At 47.6% G+C, this 17,335-nt stretch overlaps 3 protein-coding genes across 3 annotated transcripts in view; 1 reads left to right on the top strand and 2 right to left on the bottom strand.

The window, feature by feature from the left end:
* Window positions 1–2,541: 2,541 nt before the first annotated feature.
* On the bottom strand, window positions 2,542–3,795 carry Actl7b (actin like 7B). The gene has a single exon (XM_057791129.1). The coding sequence runs from the start codon at window positions 3,793–3,795 to the stop codon at window positions 2,542–2,544; it is 1,254 nt and encodes a 417-aa protein (XP_057647112.1).
* A 2,045-nt stretch (window positions 3,796–5,840) lies between these two features.
* Actl7a (actin like 7A) lies at window positions 5,841–7,163 on the top strand. The gene has a single exon (XM_057791130.1). The coding sequence runs from the start codon at window positions 5,841–5,843 to the stop codon at window positions 7,161–7,163; it is 1,323 nt and encodes a 440-aa protein (XP_057647113.1).
* Window positions 7,164–10,698: 3,535 nt separating this feature from the next.
* The window catches only part of Elp1 (elongator acetyltransferase complex subunit 1), a 58,426-nt gene continuing 51,789 nt past the window's right edge, over window positions 10,699–17,335 (bottom strand). Inside the window, exons 35-37 of the mRNA XM_057790493.1 lie at window positions 16,955–17,109; window positions 14,866–14,980; window positions 10,699–11,496 (exon numbers count right to left, since the gene is read on the bottom strand). Coding sequence (XP_057646476.1) covers window positions 11,429–11,496; window positions 14,866–14,980; window positions 16,955–17,109 — 338 coding nt within the window. The 3' untranslated portion in view covers window positions 10,699–11,428. The remainder of the gene's footprint in view (window positions 11,497–14,865; window positions 14,981–16,954; window positions 17,110–17,335) is intronic.

Below are 17,335 nucleotides of genomic sequence, written 5' to 3'. Positions count from 1 at the left end.
TAGGCCCTCACCAGAAACAAGCAAATGTTCATGCTATGCTCTTGTTACTTTACCAATTTCCCAGTCTCAGACGCTCCGTTAAACAAGCAGCGAACAAAGTGCCTCATTTTAGAAAAGGCTTACCGCCGCCGCCTTAAACAGTACTGGTGGCACGTGCCTCTAATCCCAGCACTCAGGAGGTGAAGGCAGGCGGATGCCTATGAGTTTAAGGCCAGCCTGGTCTACATAACGTGTTTCAAGCCAGCCAAGGCTACACATAGAGACTCCATTTCAAGACAACAACATCCTTTTCCCAGTCTAGGGAAAAGCCTCTTCTACAGGGTTTGCCGAGAGCGAGGGTGGGGAACATCGGACTAAAAACAAAAAGAACAAGGACAACCTCTAAAGAACTTGCATCCTCATAAATCATGTCTGAGAATTCTCAAGTGGGGACCAGAGAGACGGGTCAGCCTGCCACCCTGGCAAAGGTCTGGAATCTTGTTCCAGCTCTCAAACTGTTACTGGCTCTGCAGGACCTGACTCCCTCTTCTGGCCAGCAGCCGCAGCAGTTTCCTCTAAAAAAATTCTGAAGTTTCCACTGAAAGGTTTTCTAAACGTACCGTCGTGGAGACCTCTGGCCTAGGTCACTTGTCGGTTAATGTTCACACCCGGGGTACTCTTTACCCGGAGCACATCCAGTCAAAGATCGCAATAACTCATTTTCTAGACCTCTGCCGTAATTTAAAAACAAAAGCTAAATATACTAAGTTGAATCATGTAAAACTGCCAATATTTGACTCTCTTGACTTGCAAACCTTGAAAGGATTCCACAGAACTTAGGCAATGTGTTCAGTAAGTAACTTGACAAGTGGGGACGGGGGCGACATCAGCAGGCAGGCATCTGAGAACCTTTTGAATGACGTTGAATTCTGAGTCCCAGGTCCTCCCTGATTCCACATTGGACTTGGGGTGGAACGCTGCAAGAGCTGCCTTTTAAGAGGCATCTCGAATATTCCAGGACAGGGAGATTGCGAACTCCACGGGACCCCTCTCGGCCCAACCATTTTCGTCTCCCAAGTCCCCAGAAGACGGCCCAGACATGCTGTTGTCTGATAGCGTCTTTCTGTAAAGGGGACACTCAGCAGACTCCTATTGCGACAGTCATCAAGTGCCCGCAGAGACACCACTTGAAATGTCACCACTATCACTTTCTAGGGCCCTATAAATCCCTCCCAGGGCCAACCTTTTGTAGATGACCCATCTCCGCTGGTCGTATCATTTGTTGTCGTCTGCTTTGTCTGAAGTTAATGAGTATGGAGCGGACCTGCATGGATGGCTTTCTGCCCCCCCTCCCCGTCCCCTCAGGCACAGAGAAGAGGCTCCACTCCCAGCCCCCGTCCTCTCAGGCACAGAGAAGAGGCTCCACTTGGCGGCTGAGAGGCTATTTATAAGCATGGCCGGCTTGCCTATCTCAGATCCAAACCAAAGCCTCCCATGTTTCCGCAGTGTTTGTTTCCCTGCAGACTGGTAACGTTTACACAGAAATGGGTCTCCTTGGCTAGCCTGTAATTTGGATTGTTTGCTTTTCCCTTTTGGACTTCTTTGATGCTGCTGAAGAAAGAAATTCACAGGAATCTGGAGAGAGGAAGAGAGTGGGCTGCAAGGCAGTGTGTGTGTATGTGTGTGTAGTATCAGCCATGTGATCCGCTGCCCTGCCTTTTAGCCCCCACTACAGCTTCCTTAGCTGAACTAAGCTGTCTCCTTTTCTCTTTTTTCGTTGTAATTTTGATGGCCAGAATGTTAATTTCTTGGTACTATTCCATAGGACTCTATTTTTTACTTCCCATTTATTTCCATATCTTTGTGGTGTGTGTGCAATGCGCACACACATGGCAAAGTGGGTGGGGTATGTGAGGTCCAAGGGAAGCTTTCAGGAGTTGATTCTCTCCGTCCACATTATAGGTCCAGAGGCTTCAACGTGGGTTGTCAGACTTGACATCAAGCATCTTACCTGATGACCTTTCTCCCCACCCTGCCTCCATTCATTTAAAAGGGAAATTTTCTCTATATCCATGTCTATTAGTGAAATTACATTGATCTGTCCTCAAGTTCACGACTTTGCCCTCTACCAAGGGTCTGAGTCCATCCAGTGAGTTTTTAAAGTTTGCATGTCATATCTTTCTATCTTATAATTTACTCACTTTTATAATTTTATCATCTGTATTTGTGTATTCATGTGTATTTGCGCTTATGTGGAGTTGCTAACGTGTGAATGTGCCTTCCTTTCTGGAAAGAAACATTGCCACAGCAGTTTTAAGACAGTCCGGCATCCATCTTGTCTCGTCTCCCTTTTGACGACTGTACTGACCCACTTACGGACACTCAAGAAGAGGGCAGTTTAAACTCAACCTGTCCCCACCCGCTATCGGATTCGATCAAGAACTCCAGACCAGACACGACCGTTATAGGTTAAACTTTAATGTGAAATTCTGTAAAGGTAAAGAGTCGCCCTCCCAAGGGGTGGGGCTCTGCTCTCCAGCTCTTGCCGGTGGGGCCCGCCCCTTAGCATTTGCTGTAGATGGCTGCGCAGCCGCGCTCCTCAAACTCTTCCTTGCTGACCCAAAGCTGCTGGAAGGCCTGCAACGAGGCCAGGATGGAGCCGCCGGTCCACACTGACGTCTTCCTCTCGGGAGCAGCGGTTACATTGGGGCTGTCCCCGGGGCAGAGGAGACTCAGCTCCCTCTGGAAACGCTCAGGGAAGCCGTCCAGCATGGTACAGCCACCGCACAGCAGCACGTTAGCAGCCATCTCCTCCTTGAAGCCAGTATTCTGACAGCGGCCCAGGCAGTCAGCCGTGAGCTCCGGGAGGCCCGGCTGGGTGCAGCCCACCAGGGAGGGCTTGAAGAGCATCTCGGAGCAGCGGAAGCGCTCCTGGCCGATGGTGATGACCTTGCCGTCCGGGAGCTCGTAGTCTACGCGCAGCTCCTCGGGGCTCAGGCTCATCTCCTCCTCTGGCAGCAGCGCGGCGTAGCAGCACTTCTTCTTGATGTGTTCGACGATGTGCAGGTGGTCATCCGAGAACTGGTGACCTGCCTCATTGAGCAGCTGCATGAGGTAGTTGGTGAGGTCGCAGCCGGCATAGTCTGCACGGCAGGGCAGGCCCGGCAGCAGGTCCCCCTCGGAGATGGGTACCACATGCGACACACCGTGCCCGCTCTCGACCACCAGCCCGGAGGTCTTGCCGTATGAGTAGATGGACAAAAGCGCCTGGGAGGTCACGTGCATGGCTGGGATGCGGAAGGTCTCAAACATGAGCTCCGCGTACTTTTCCCGGTTGCTGATGGGGCTGAGCGGAGGGTCGGACACCAGCACCGCGTGCTCTTCCGGAAGAATCTTCATGGCGGTGTGGAAGATGTACTCCCAGATGTTCTGGATACAATCCCAGTCCACCACGACGCCGTGCTTCAGTGGGTTAACCAGCTTCAGAGATGCCTCCATGTTGAGCAGCTCATGGCCCACGTATGTCTCCTTGAAGGTGTCTCCAGCGTCTGCTGCCATCTCGGCGCTGCGCTTGCCCACCGTAGAGGAGATGAAGTAGGTGGGCCTCTGCTCTCCCGCGTAGCCACACTTACAGTACTGGGAGCCCAGGTCAATGACCAGCGCCTTGATCTTGCGTATTTGCTTGGGCTTCATCTTCAGTTGAGTGGACCCTGTGTCCCGGATGCCAGCCTCAGGGACTGGCAGTGTTCCTGCCTCTCCAGGGTCGCCCTGGGCTGTGCCCATGGGCTTAGGGCTAGGGTTGTTCTTTGTCGCCATCTGCCTCCCTTCCTCACCTTCTTACATCCACACCCTAGAGCTCCTGGGAAGAAATGAGAGTCCACCTCCAACCGTGCCTCAGCAACCACTTAGCGTTGTGATGTCACCAGGGATGGTCCATTTAGATGGGGGGAGCTTGCTCTTTTCACCCTCCACACACCTTCCTAACTGGTTTGCTCCAGGACAGAGCTAATGACCAGCAGCTCTAGAATCTCTCCGCTCCCTCTCACATCTCCATGTCTGGCCATTCAGTGATGGTCCATTTATTTCTTTGCTCCTCTGCTCCTTGGCCCTGATAATTTGGGCCCATAGAGAAAACCAGGCACAGTACCCGGTTCTTCCTGTGTTACTTTGCAGAATCTTAGGGGCTAGGCAGAGCTGCACGGAGATTCAGAATTCAGGAGCAGTTTTTGAGAGTGATAGACGTCCATCTAACACCAATTAACCAGGTCTCCTAGAGACCTTGAACACTGCTTCTGTTTTAGACACAAAGCTCAAGGCCTGTACCTGGCCTTCTCTTTCATTCCACAAGCACAGGTGCATTCTCTAGTAAAGCTAGCAGCACTTTGTACTTTTCTTCTCACCCCTGAGACCAAGAGGACCTGCCACCACCTCCACGAAGGAAGGACCCCATCACCAGAGTGACTGTCTCACATCTAGGATAGAGCCGAGGGTAAGGTCAAAGATGAGGCATGCATAAGGTTAGATCCTGGGTTCTTCACTTGGCGTAGAGGTTCAGAATCCAAGAGCAATCAGTTTTTAAGAGGGATAATACTTCAACCAAAGTTCACCCAACACCAACTAACCGGGTCTCCTAACGACCTCAGCGCCGTGGTGGGTAGGAATCGGTATGTCCAGCTGAGGAGACAGATGGCCAAGCAGCCTCAGAAATGCATGCTAGGTGTCAAGGCATGTATGTGGTAGGTGTTGGGGGCGGGGGCTGTGTACTCCTACTGGATATCCTTGGGGAAGCTGTGTACTCGAGCCTTAATGTTCCCACTGGGGGACTCAGTAGGGTCATATTTCGATACACACGCTGTGACCCTGATAAAGGAGTGCAAGTCTATGTTCAAAACTACTTCTTCGTAAAATTATCTACCTTAGACCCCCAAATTAGGCAGAAGGGCTTTCCGATCATTGCAGCAGCAGTAGCTCCTGGGAAGAGCTCAGATGGTGTCCATTTTTCAAATTTGTCTAGTCTGTTCTAGCCCTGCTCACCCACAAGTCCCTGCAACGGCCCATGGCCTGATAGGATTGGTTGGTCCTCCACTACCACCAGCCTCCCTTCTCCCACCCACGCTCTAGATTTCCAGACTCTTCCCCTTGGTTCTCAGGGGAGGTCAGCAAACTTCTGTAAGGGGACAGTCACATTTATTTCCCCTCAGCTTTTGGCCCAGTCTTTGTGATGCTGATTCAACTGGTTTTGTTGTTGTTGTTGTTTTTGTTGTTGTTGTTTTCTTTTTAATGACCCGGGCAATCCATAAGTGAATGAGTAAATTCATATACCGCCACAGGCTGGATCCAGTACCCTGCTGGCCCCTTCACTAACTCCCCAGCCATATGACTTAGTCCCCTGCACCAATTGCACTTCTATCACTTGGTCACTTCCTTCAGCTCCTTACACAACTGCTGTCAGCTCAGGGAGCCTTTGCCTGAACCACATCAGCACAGCCACCCTCACTGTCCTCTGATTTTTCTCTAAATTTTATTTTATTTTTTTTTGTTGTTGTTCAACAGACATTTTGTGTCTTTCCCCACAGCACACACCAACTCGAATATGGACCAGATGAGGGCAGGACTCTGTCGCTGCTTCTTCATGGCATGTTACAGGCACTCAACAAATGAACTGAAAGAATTAACCAAGTTACTACAAAAGATAATATCTCTAATGTACCCAAACAAGGTCTCCAGTGTCTAGACAGTCTCTGGTCGCTGGATTATGTCACAATCAGTGATGTCACTGTTGGGCAGATTCTTAAGCCGTCCTCTGATTTGAGCCTTTCAGGCCTTGTACCCAGCAGGATCAGGAGCTTTCTGAGAGCAGTATGTCTCTGGACAGCGTGTGGGCTCCAGAGGCAGCAGACATGGGGGATGGGCCTGTCAAGAAAGCTGGCAACCAGGCCTCCATACAGACACAGGTCCTCCAGACTGCCTCCCTAAAGGATGGCCCAGCAAAGAGGGCAGTATGGGTCCGTCGAGAGAGTGCCGAGACAGAAGACCCTGAGAAGTCAACCGCGCCCAAGGACAGGTCCAAGTTAGAGGTGACCAAAGCAGTGGTCGTGGATCTCGGCACCGGCTTCTGTAAATGTGGCTTTGCTGGCCTGCCAAAGCCCACTCATAAGATCTCAACAACAGTGGGCAAGCCCTACATGGAGACAGCCAAGACTGGGGATAATCGCAAAGAGACCTTCGTGGGGCATGAGCTCCTTAACCCAGACATACATCTTAAGCTGGTCAACCCCCTGCGTCATGGCATCATCGTGGACTGGGACACAGTACAGGACATCTGGGAATACCTCTTCCGACAAGAGATGAAGATCGCCCCGGAGGAGCATGCAGTCCTGGTCTCGGACCCACCCCTGAGCCCTCACACCAACAGAGAGAAGTATGCTGAGATGTTGTTTGAGACCTTCAACACACCTGCAATGCACATCGCCTACCAGTCCCGCCTGTCCATGTATTCGTACGGACGCACGTCTGGGCTGGTGGTGGAGGTGGGCCACGGCGTGTCCTATGTGGTACCCATCTATGAGGGTTATCCTCTGCCTAGCATCACGGGGCGGCTAGACTATGCAGGATCTGACCAGACAGCCTACCTGATGAGCTTGATGAACAACTTTGGAAAACACTTCACAGAGGACCAGACCAGTATTGTGGAGGACATCAAGACAAGATGCTGCTTCATGGCCCTGGACCCCTTCGAAGAGAAGAAAGTTCCTCCCAGTGAACATGAGATCCAATATACTCTGCCTGATGGAAAAGAGATCCGTCTGGGCCAGGAGAGGTTTCTCTGCTCGGAGATGTTCTTCAAGCCATCGCTGATCAAATCCATGCAGCTGGGCCTCCACACCCAGACGGTGTCCTGCCTTAACAAGTGTGACATCGCACTCAAGCGAGACCTCATGGGGAACATCCTGCTCTGTGGGGGCAGCACTATGCTCAAGGGGTTCCCTAACCGCCTGCAGAAGGAACTGAGCAGCATGTGCCCCAATGACACCCCACAGGTCAAAGTTCTGCCTGAGAGAGACACCGCAGTGTGGACTGGTGGCTCTATCCTGGCCTCGCTCCAGGGTTTCCAACCACTGTGGGTTCACCGCTTTGAGTACGAGGAGCATGGGCCTTTCTTTCTCTACAGAAGGTGCTTCTGAACTGATGGCGGCATGGCCACTGTGGTGACAGTGTGTCAGCTATACTACGTGAGGGAACACCTTTCTACATATGGTGTGTGAGCTGGCATGTTCACTCCTGTAGCATTAAAGACCCCTCGTGTCCCCTTCCCTTCACAGCACGCCTATTTCCTGACGGAGTAAGAGCCACACAGATGTGTCCTTTGCCTTAAATGATACAAACACCTGGTAGTGGAGCGGGGCTATGAGAGTCAGACACGCACCATGCTGTCTGCTCCGTTTCTCTTGGAAGAAACTTGTTCTAACATTATACCTCCCACTGTAGGAACTACTTTGTTGTTAAAACATGCTTAAGGAAAAATGTGATAAAAAAGAAAAAACGGTTAAGAGTAAATGATGTTAAAGGATACAAGGGGATCCTCATCCACAATCCCCCACAGAATGCTGAATAAGTTCAGTCTCCCACAAAAACAGTACCGTATTTCCCACCTGACAGCAAACTTAGACTTAGAATATGCTGGTAATCTACCTTGCTACCTTGTTTTAACTACCCTGTCTTAACTGTACCTCTTTTTTACTCACCAGTATGTCTCAAAACTGGTTCATAGTAAGCCACCAGGGTTACTGGCCGCTGAAGACTTGTATCATTCCCTTAGCACTACGGATGGACGCTACAATAGAAATACCATTCAGGTCTCGAAACCCACTACACAGGCAACAACACCTGCCAAAACCAGAACAAAGACCTAATCCATAAAAGTCCATAGTTCTGGCAAAGTCCCTAACTGTACTAACTTGTTTTGGCTTCTGTAGTCCCCTTCTGGCTGTCCTTGCTGAGCTGCATCAACACAGGATGTAGTTTTGTGCTTAAAAGAGCATCCTGTCCAGGATCTAACTCTAATGCATGAACTGACTTGGTAGAGACCATTCTCTATGGAGAGATACCTTGCTCAGCCTAGGCACGGGGGAGTGGGAGGGGCCTTGAGATGATGGGACAGACTTAGTTGACTTCCCAGGAGAGGCCTTACCTTCTCTGAGGAGTGGATGAAGGGTAGAGTGCGGAGAGGAGGGGGGAAGGAGGGGGGACGAGTAGGATTGGTATATAAAAAGTAAGTAAATTTTTTAAAAAAGCTCACTTTTTTTTTTTTTTTTTAAAAGACTCAGGACTACACTCGTGTCTCAAACACCCAGCACAGTTGCCAGCTAATAGACTTTCTGGCTTGAATCCACTTACAAGTGGATACCTCACATGTCTGGAGACCCCAGCGAGATTCCCAGAGAACAGACTTTGACCCACCGGGGGTCTCAGAGCCCCTTGAGCAAGGAGTGTGGTAGCCAAGGGAGTTCCAGGGTCCCAGTACCCCCCTCTGATTAATTGCTGCCTAATACCTTAGAGAAATGAGACGTATATCCCAAAAGGGAACAAAATTGAAAGTCACCTGGTCTGTCACCTCCAGAGGTAAGTCTGGTTAGGACAGCTGCAGATGCGGGCCCAGTGTCTGGAATCCATGCGAGACATCACTGGACTCCCCTGGTCCATTCAGGTGTATGAATGTGTGGTAGCCACCCATGGTTGTCTTTACTATGTGTCTGTGTGTTTCTGTTGGTTGGACAAACATTTAATGTGGGAGAGGGAATGAGCCACCTGGAGCCCACGACTACCATTGTCCCTAAGATGTGGCTGCAGCAGCTGCTGCGGCAACACCAGTGGTGGTGGTGTTGAACGCAGGTCTGGAATGAGGCTGGAGACCCCAGCCACCCCAATCAGTTTCCCTATATTGCCCGGTGGCTTTCTCACAGCTGATGGAAAGCAGATACATGTGTCAGGATCTGGTCCCCAGGCAGTGCTCCCAATAGCTACAATTGTGACTTTTAGCTCTTAAACAAGAGCCTTCACGTCTTACTGGGATTCTTAGTCACACTTGCACCCTGAGCATCTGGAGAACAGGCATCTCTACCATACAGAGGCTCCAAGAGCCATTTGCTCAACTCCAGGAAGCTCCAGGCCTAAACACTAAAATGTCAATGGAAAGCTGATAGAACCACATTCTTTCACAAAGCATTTTCAATGCTCTCACCGGATCCACCTGTCCCAGTAGATAAAGACAGGCTCCACACAAAAACATGTAAGTTTAGTACTTCCAACATCATCTAAATTTAACAGTTAGCTGGGGAAAACTTCGCAAGTTTGTTACAACAGGGATGAATTATGTACTACTATTGGTGTGGTTTGAAAGAAAATGGCCCAAAAAGGGAGTGGCACTATTAGGAGGTGTGGCCTTGTTGGAGGAAGTGTGTTACTGTGGGAGCAGGCGCTGAGGTCTCTTATGCTTAGGATACTGCCCAGTGTGTCAGCCGATGTTCTGTGGTCTCTGTGTCAAGATGTAGGATTCTCAGCTCCAGCACCACGCCTGCCTGCACATGATGATAATGGACTGAACCTCTGAAACTGTAAGCAAGCCCCCTTCGATTTGTAAGAGTTGCCATGGTTACGATGTCTCTTAAGACAACTATCTAGTGAGTATGAAACTGTCAGAATTTTTAAAAAGCCTCGAATTAAAATAAATTGACCTATTTCTAGACTTGACAAGAGAGAGAGAGAGAGAGAGAGAGAGAGAGAGAGAGAGAGAGAGAGAGAGACTTATTCTTCCAAGCCTTTGGATGAAACAGGTCAGTTAAAGTTAAACACCTTACAGAAAGTAAACTAGTCTGCCTAGACACTGACAAAAATCACTCAGCAAAGGAGGCAGGGCCTGGAGACAAAGAGTAACCTCCATCCCTGCTACCATATTATGCCTGCTGTCTGTCTACCCAATACTGAAGTGCAGGACCTGTGTAAGCGAATTCCAATCCATCCCACCTGACCATTGATGACTCTAGCAGAGCATATACTGGCGATAAAGCAGTCCCTGTTACAGTGCAGGTAGAGGAGGGTCGCCTCACAGTTAGGGTTTCTATTGCTGGGAAGAGACACCAGAACCACAGCTACCCTGATAAAGAAAAGCATTTAATTGGGACTGACTTAAAGTTCAGAGGTTCAGACCATTGTCACCACGGTGGGAAACATGATCATGACAGGAAGCAAGGTGGCACGCAGGCAGAGATGGTACTAGAGAGGTAGCTGGGAGTTCTATATCCAGATCGGCAGACAGTGAGACGCTGGGCCTGGCTTAAGCATCTGAAACCACAAAGCTTGTCCCCAGAGACACGCTCCCTCCAAGGCCACACCTAGTCGAACAAGGCCATAACCCCTGATATGCCTCTCCCGAAGAGCCCATGGGGTCCATTTCATTCACACCACAAGGAGGCTTATAGACCAATTAAAGCTGGTAGCACATAGCCTGACTGAATGGCACATTTAATTAAGAAAAAAATTTTTAAGATTTATTTTGTATGTATATATGTTTGTGTACTACGTGCTTGCCTGGTGCCCACTGAGGTCAGAAGAGGGCATTAGATTCCTTGGAACTGAAGTGAACAGCTGTGAACTGCCATGTGGGTGCTGGGATCAGACCCAGGTCCTCTGCAAGCGCAATAATTGTTCTTAAGTGCTGAGTCAACTCTCCAGTCCCCAAACACATTTAACTTTTTATTCTGCTTTGAGTCGGGTGGGAAGATGCCAGCTACACAATCACATCTGACTGAATGTTGGCAGCAGTAACAGCCTGTTTTTATACAATACACAATGTTAGCAATGCAAAACAACACAGAAATGGAGCTTCACTTTTTTTTTTTGTTTTTTTTGTTTGTTTGTTTTTACGAGGTAGAATGAAACATCACTCCCTATCTACACAGGAACTAAGGATCAAATCAATGATGAGCGTTACCACGGTTACAACAGAAACTAGGCCTGGATCTGTGCATGAAAATCAAGTCCATGATTTTTTGCTTTAGAAGCCATGTTCTCAAAGAGCACTAAATACAACAGCAGCTTGGGCTGTTCTGAGATAAGGTCTTGCTGTATCCCACACTGGTCTTGAACTTGCCTTTCTGCCTCAGCTTTTTGCGTTGCTGGGATTATAGGCATGCCCCACCATGCCCAGCTAAAAATAGCATTTAAAAAAACAAACTGTAATATGTTGGCTGAAACAAAGTTCTGGCAGTACTTAAAGAACCAGACTGCTTAGTGCTAAGTCTGGTGTTCACAGCAGCTGTAGGCAGGGCAAAGGCAGACCATCCCATATCTCAGTTCTCAACAGACAGGCCTCTGAGGAGCAAGAACTAGAAGCACAATGAGGAGTGAGGGGGCAAACGGTCTTCCTAGTGATGCCTTCTTCACAGGTCAGTCAGTCCAGCAGGCTCAGCTTCCACAGGCCTCTCAGGTCAATCTTTGGCGGTACACAGATCCCAGCATCTGAAAGCAAGAATGGAAGGGAAGTGATAATGAGCTTGCTACCCTCGACTGTGTAGTGTCAAAGCAAACACAGCCTGGAGGCCCTGCCCAGAGAAGAGGAAGGGCGTCAGGCTGCACATGTGCCATTAGGTGATTCAGTATTTGAACAGGGAGAGGTAGTACTGGTTTCTGCTTACTTTCTAATTTTTAGATGTGTTTTATGTATGTTTATGTTCACGCACACACACGTATCTACACCATATGTGTATACACACACACACACACACACACACACACACACACACACACACACACGCACACACAGTGCCCTTGGAGACCAGAAAGGACACTGAAATCCCAGGGGACTGTTTGGATGGCTGTAAGCCACTACAGGTGAACCAACCTTGGTCCTCCGCAAGAACGAAAATGTTCTTAACCACCAAAAGCCATCTCTCCAGACCGGAAGTGTACATTTTCAAAAAACTGTCAAATTGCAAACTAGATCTACATTTTACCATATGTGAAAATTTTCTCAATTTTAAGAATAAAACGTATTCTTAAACAGTAACAGTAAGTCAAGTGAATGACAGAAAGTAACAGAATTCTATGAACAGATGGTCAGCAAAACTGACTTTAAAAAGTAAAGTAGGGAGTAGTTTCAGGTGGGAATTCTGGATTTTTTCCTTTAGACTTTAGGAGTCTCTAATCTGACTAGGAATCATATATATGAAGCACAGACAAGAAAAAAAAAATATATATATATGGATCCAAGTGGGGATGATTCGTGCCTTTAATCCCAGCACTTATGAGGCAGAGGATCTCTGGGAGTTTGAGGCCAGCCTGATCTACAAAGTGAGTTCTGGGGACAGACAAGGTTACACAAAGAAACCCTGTCTTGAAAAACCAACCAACCAACCAAGAAATAAAAAGTATATAAAACTGTTTAATTATTATTTGCTAATAATTAAATTTTTAGCAATATATCTACATATGCACTATTAAAATTATTTTAAAAATTTAACAATGCGAAAAAATCTTTAAGAGAATTTTTAAACCATGATTTTGCATTTTATACAAACACATGCTTATACACACATAGATTAACTACAAACTGCCAAATTACAAGGCTGTGTCACCATGCCTGAACCAAATTTTAATTTTCTTCAATATACTTTGCAATCTAGATTTTCCTATCCTACTGACCCATACAGTTTCTAATTACCTATGTTACCATGCCTATCATTTTCCAGAAATAAAAAACAACCACCTCCCCACAAGTCAAACTATATAAACAGAGCCCACTAGTTTGGGATATAAAAGAATATCAATACCAAAACAAGGTTAAGCAGGTCCATAATTTCATGGTTAAAGCTTGAATGAGATTTTATCTTTAAAAAAGTTACAGAAGAATCTATTGTCTTTTAAAAACATTACATAATTGCAACTATATTTGATTCTAGAGTTAACCAAGAATAAGTATAAAATATCAAATCAGCCCAGAATGACAACCTGGGCTGACTGACAGCAAAAGAGGACATGTTTTACATTTCCATGTTTGACTTTCATGGGGCAAAAAGAATTCATTTTAGTAAGAATACTTTGATGACTATTTACCAGTCAGATCCTCTTCAGAAGCGATCAGAACTGTAACAGCCAGTTTCAAGTTTAGAGCTTTCCCACTTCAGGCTATGTCATGAGATCCTGTATTTCTGCAAGACCTACAATCAATCGTCTGTGCTGCTGTACAGCACCAAGCATGGCAAGCACAGATACTGACAAACAGGCATCGCCAATGCCTCCACTAATGTGAGTATATGCACACCACTGTTAGCTGGGAAGGGCAATGGGACTATTCGAGTGGAACTAATTTTCTGAGTGGTTTTTTGCTGACTACTTTTGAATTACAACTTTTCCCCTTTCTACCTGTTAGGATTTGCATTTTAAAGCCGCCTCCCCTACACATAACCCAGGCATTTAAACAAATGAATCCAAGCTGTGGCAGTGCTTTGGGAAGTTGCAGGACCTTTTAGACATAGGTAGAGCTGGCAGACACAGGAGCTGAATTGAATGGGGTTTAGGAGCTATGCTTCTGGCTTGAAACTGACCTCTCTGGTTCCTGGTTGGTGTCATGCTACAATCAGCTGCCACACAATCCTGCCACCATAGCAGCAAGCTGCTCCTACCAACATGCTCTCCCTGACAGGGGTAATCCTGTCACAGTGACAAGAATGTAATTAAATACCAACCAACTTTGGAGCCACAGGACACTGACATCATAAACTCAGACGAGGAACCCTCACATGTTACAGACTTTATAGGCAGAAGCATGTAAAGTGTGTCTTCAAATTCTAACATCAGTTGTAAGGTGATACAAATATCTGTCTCGTAAGAGCCAGAATCCCAACTCAGAGGTCTCCCACTTGAGTAGGTGTGGGCTCTTAGGCTCATGCTGCAACTGTGATGTGCATACATGCATGGATGGACACACGGGCATGCAGCTGTCATTGTGAATTTTTTTTTTTTAAAGCAAAGCTGGAGTTGGTTAAGAAAAGTTTTTTTGTTTTTTGTTTTGTTTTTTTCAAGACAGGGTTTCTCTGTGCAGCCCTGGCTGTCCTGGAACTCACTCTGTAGACCAGGCTAGCCTCAAACTCATAGAGATTTGCCTGCCTCTGCCTTCTGAGTGTTAGGATTAAAGGCAAGTGCCACCACTGCCTGGTAAGAAAAGGTTTTAATTCAGATTGAAACAGGCATTACGAGATGGGGAGAGATGATAGAGACAGGACGGTAATACATGTCCTAAACTGGGCACAGGCTGCTCAAGAGTTAATTTAAAAATAAATAAATAAAATGTCACATTGTGCCAGGAGTGGTGGTACACATCTTAAATCCCAGAACTCAGGTGACAGGTGGATCTCTGAGTTCAAGGCCAGTTTGGTCTGCAGAGTAAGTTCCAGGCTAGCCAGAAACACATAGTTAGAACTTGTCTTCAAAAATACAAGCAAACAAACTTAAGTCATGTTGTGTCCTTCCCTCCAAGCCACCAACATTAGAAATACTAGAGCCACGTAAAATGTGGTCTCAGTTCCCTCTTGTTCAAGCTCTCGGAAGCTAACAGACTCTAGACTGACAGCTGGGGAGCCTATAGAAGACCAAACTAGACCCTACACATGTGGGCAACAGTTGTGCAGATTATGGAGAGTAGATTGAGGGAGGGGGAGCAGGAGGAGGGGAAAGAGGGGGAACTGTGTTTGGAATATAAAATGAATAAAAATTTTAAATACAAAGAAAATGTGGTTTCAGACTGAGAGGGATCCCTTAAACAGCTGATCTCTCCAACACCGACACCCAGCCCTACGCAGCACGAAGACAATGTGGAGAGAAGTCACTGACCGAGAACAGGGACAGATGGTGGCTGCGGCTGCTGCGGCTGCTGCTGCTGCTGTTGCTGCTGCTGTTGCTGGTAAGAGGCAGTGATGCTATTCACAGTGGAACTCGGACCTAGGACCTAAGCAGAAAACAAGTTATGTCAGCTGAGATGATCTTCGGATGGTGACAGACTCACAGTCTCCACTAGCAGCAACCAGGTCTGCTATCTTTCTCAGTTCTAATAGAGACAGGCCAGCTTCTGTGCTCTCTCTCAGCTCAGACCACTAAGCCTCCTGACTCCCAGAAATGGGCAGCAGAGGAGGAGGGGACTCCACAACAAGCCAGTCTGGCTTTTTCCAAGTTAGTAGACCCTAGCCCATGGGGAGAGGAAAATCCAAGTTTATGGAACACAGAAAGGATCCATTCTACTCAAAGCACTGTAGGAAATAGGATTTTTTTGTTTTGTTTTGTTTTTGAGACAGGGTTTCTCTGTAGCTTTGGAGCCTGTCCTGGCACTAGCTCTTGTAGACCAGGCTGGCCTCGAACTCACAGAGATCCTCCTGCCTCTGCCTCCCAAGTGATGGGATTAAAGGCGTGCACCACCACCACCTGGCTGGAAATAGTAATTTTTATATTAAAAGAAATACACATACGTGTCATACGGGTGGAACACCAACTCTACACAGATCTCACTGGGGTCCATGCTGGCAGTGAGCCTCTGTTTGCTCTCATTGGTCTTTGCATGTGTCCCTGCCAGAACACGGTCAGCTGTAATACCACGAGCTCAAGAGCACTTACAAGTGACTCATGGTGCCAAACAAAACATATGCGCACTTTCCCTACAATATTCACAGAGCTGCGATCATAGAAGCTACTGTGATCTGAAGAGAAGTGGAGAGGCATTCGAAACTGATGACTTCAAAACACTGCAGTATGGAAGATAATCGTATTTCTAGGCAACATCCATTATAGTTAATTCAAGCATTTGTGGCATGTAGATTTTTAGCTGCTTTCCTTGCTGTGGCATGTAAAGTGGTCTGTACAAATATCCACCCTCTTATCAAGTCTTCCAAACATTCTGGTAAAACACCCATGGAAGTTTCCCCACTAACCTAGGAAATCGAAACCTAGAATCCGACACATGTCTAGTCAGTAAAATGATCACAACCTCCTTTTGCTAAGCACCAAATCCACCCTTCTATCCACAGCCAGTGAAGCCAGGACGTGGCATGAACCACAGTTTTCTCCATCAGCTGATGTCCTGTTACGCGCCCCCAAAAAGGGGACTAGAGGAGAGGGCATAGCTGGAAGGAAACGCAACATGCTTGCTTTTAAGGGCTATTCATTCCAGTTCCTACTTCTCTCTGGGCACTTAAAACCAGCCTCATGGGGCCACCTCCCTCAACTCTCAAGTCTCACTAAGCCGCACCCTCTCCAGACCTGTCACCATCCCCCAAGCTCTTTCTTTTCTTCTTTCCGCAGGGGTAGACGCTACTTCTCTAGCTGCTGTTCCTCTCAGCCTCCTGTGCTCCTCTTTTGCCCTCTGGTGCTCCTCTTTTGCCCTCTGGTGCTCCTCTTTTGCCCTCCGGTGCTCCTCTTTTGCCCTCCCGTGCTCCTCTTTTGCCCTCCCGTGCTCCTCTTTTACCCTTTCAGCCCCTCAATGCTTATTTAATCAACCAGGAATTAAATTCTCCATGGGAAAATAACAGGCGTGGATTTTGTTTTCCTTACTGAACTCTGATTGATACACCAGCTTTTTTAAACCTAATCAAAACTCTCCACAGTAGACTTGAGAGCTCAAGCAGCCAGCAGATAGATAATACACGGGAACACTCATGGGGCACAAAACTCCCCCACCCCGCTCTGGGGCTTCAGATCTAGGATCTAACCCTAGCTTCCCTCCCTCTTCCCTCCTCCACGGTCACTGAGGATTTCCAATCATCCCTAAGACAGCTGCTCAATCTGAAAAGGAAAAACAACAACCTACTTCACCTTAGCAGGAAACAGGCAAGCCGACTGCTAAGGTAAGCGCGAGGCTAAGGTAGTTAACTCTAGACTCTTGGGGGCTACAGAGAGAAGGCAGAGACCGCAGGTGGTGGCTGAGGAAACTTACCGATGTGAGTGAACTCTGTTGGCAGTCAAGAGTCCAGATTTCCGGAAGTGCCCTCTCCATGAGCTTCAGAGTATTCTCATAGGCCTTCTGCAGTTCCTGTGCTTGCTGTTCAAACGCCAGGACAAAGAGCGCCCTTAACATACTGTGCACTTCGTCTGGAGAGAGGAACGTGAAAGTGTGAGCTGCATCCCAGCTCCACTGCTAGAGCCACACAGGGACTTCTTCCCCAGGCTCACAGTGCTGGCACCACCCTAGAGAAGCATTCTTCCACTTTCTTCTTCCCAAATGCTGGCGTAATTCAGCACATGGGAAGGAAAGGGAAACTCAGTGAACGAGTGCAGTCCCTGCTCCTGGCTTAAGCACTGTATCCTCACAAGAAGG

Source organism: Chionomys nivalis, chromosome 16 (assembly GCF_950005125.1).
Source record: "Chionomys nivalis chromosome 16, mChiNiv1.1, whole genome shotgun sequence".
NCBI classification, from domain to species: domain Eukaryota; kingdom Metazoa; phylum Chordata; class Mammalia; order Rodentia; family Cricetidae; genus Chionomys; species Chionomys nivalis.
Note: the sequence above shows the minus strand (reverse complement) of the source record. Positions and strands in the feature narration are given on the sequence as shown.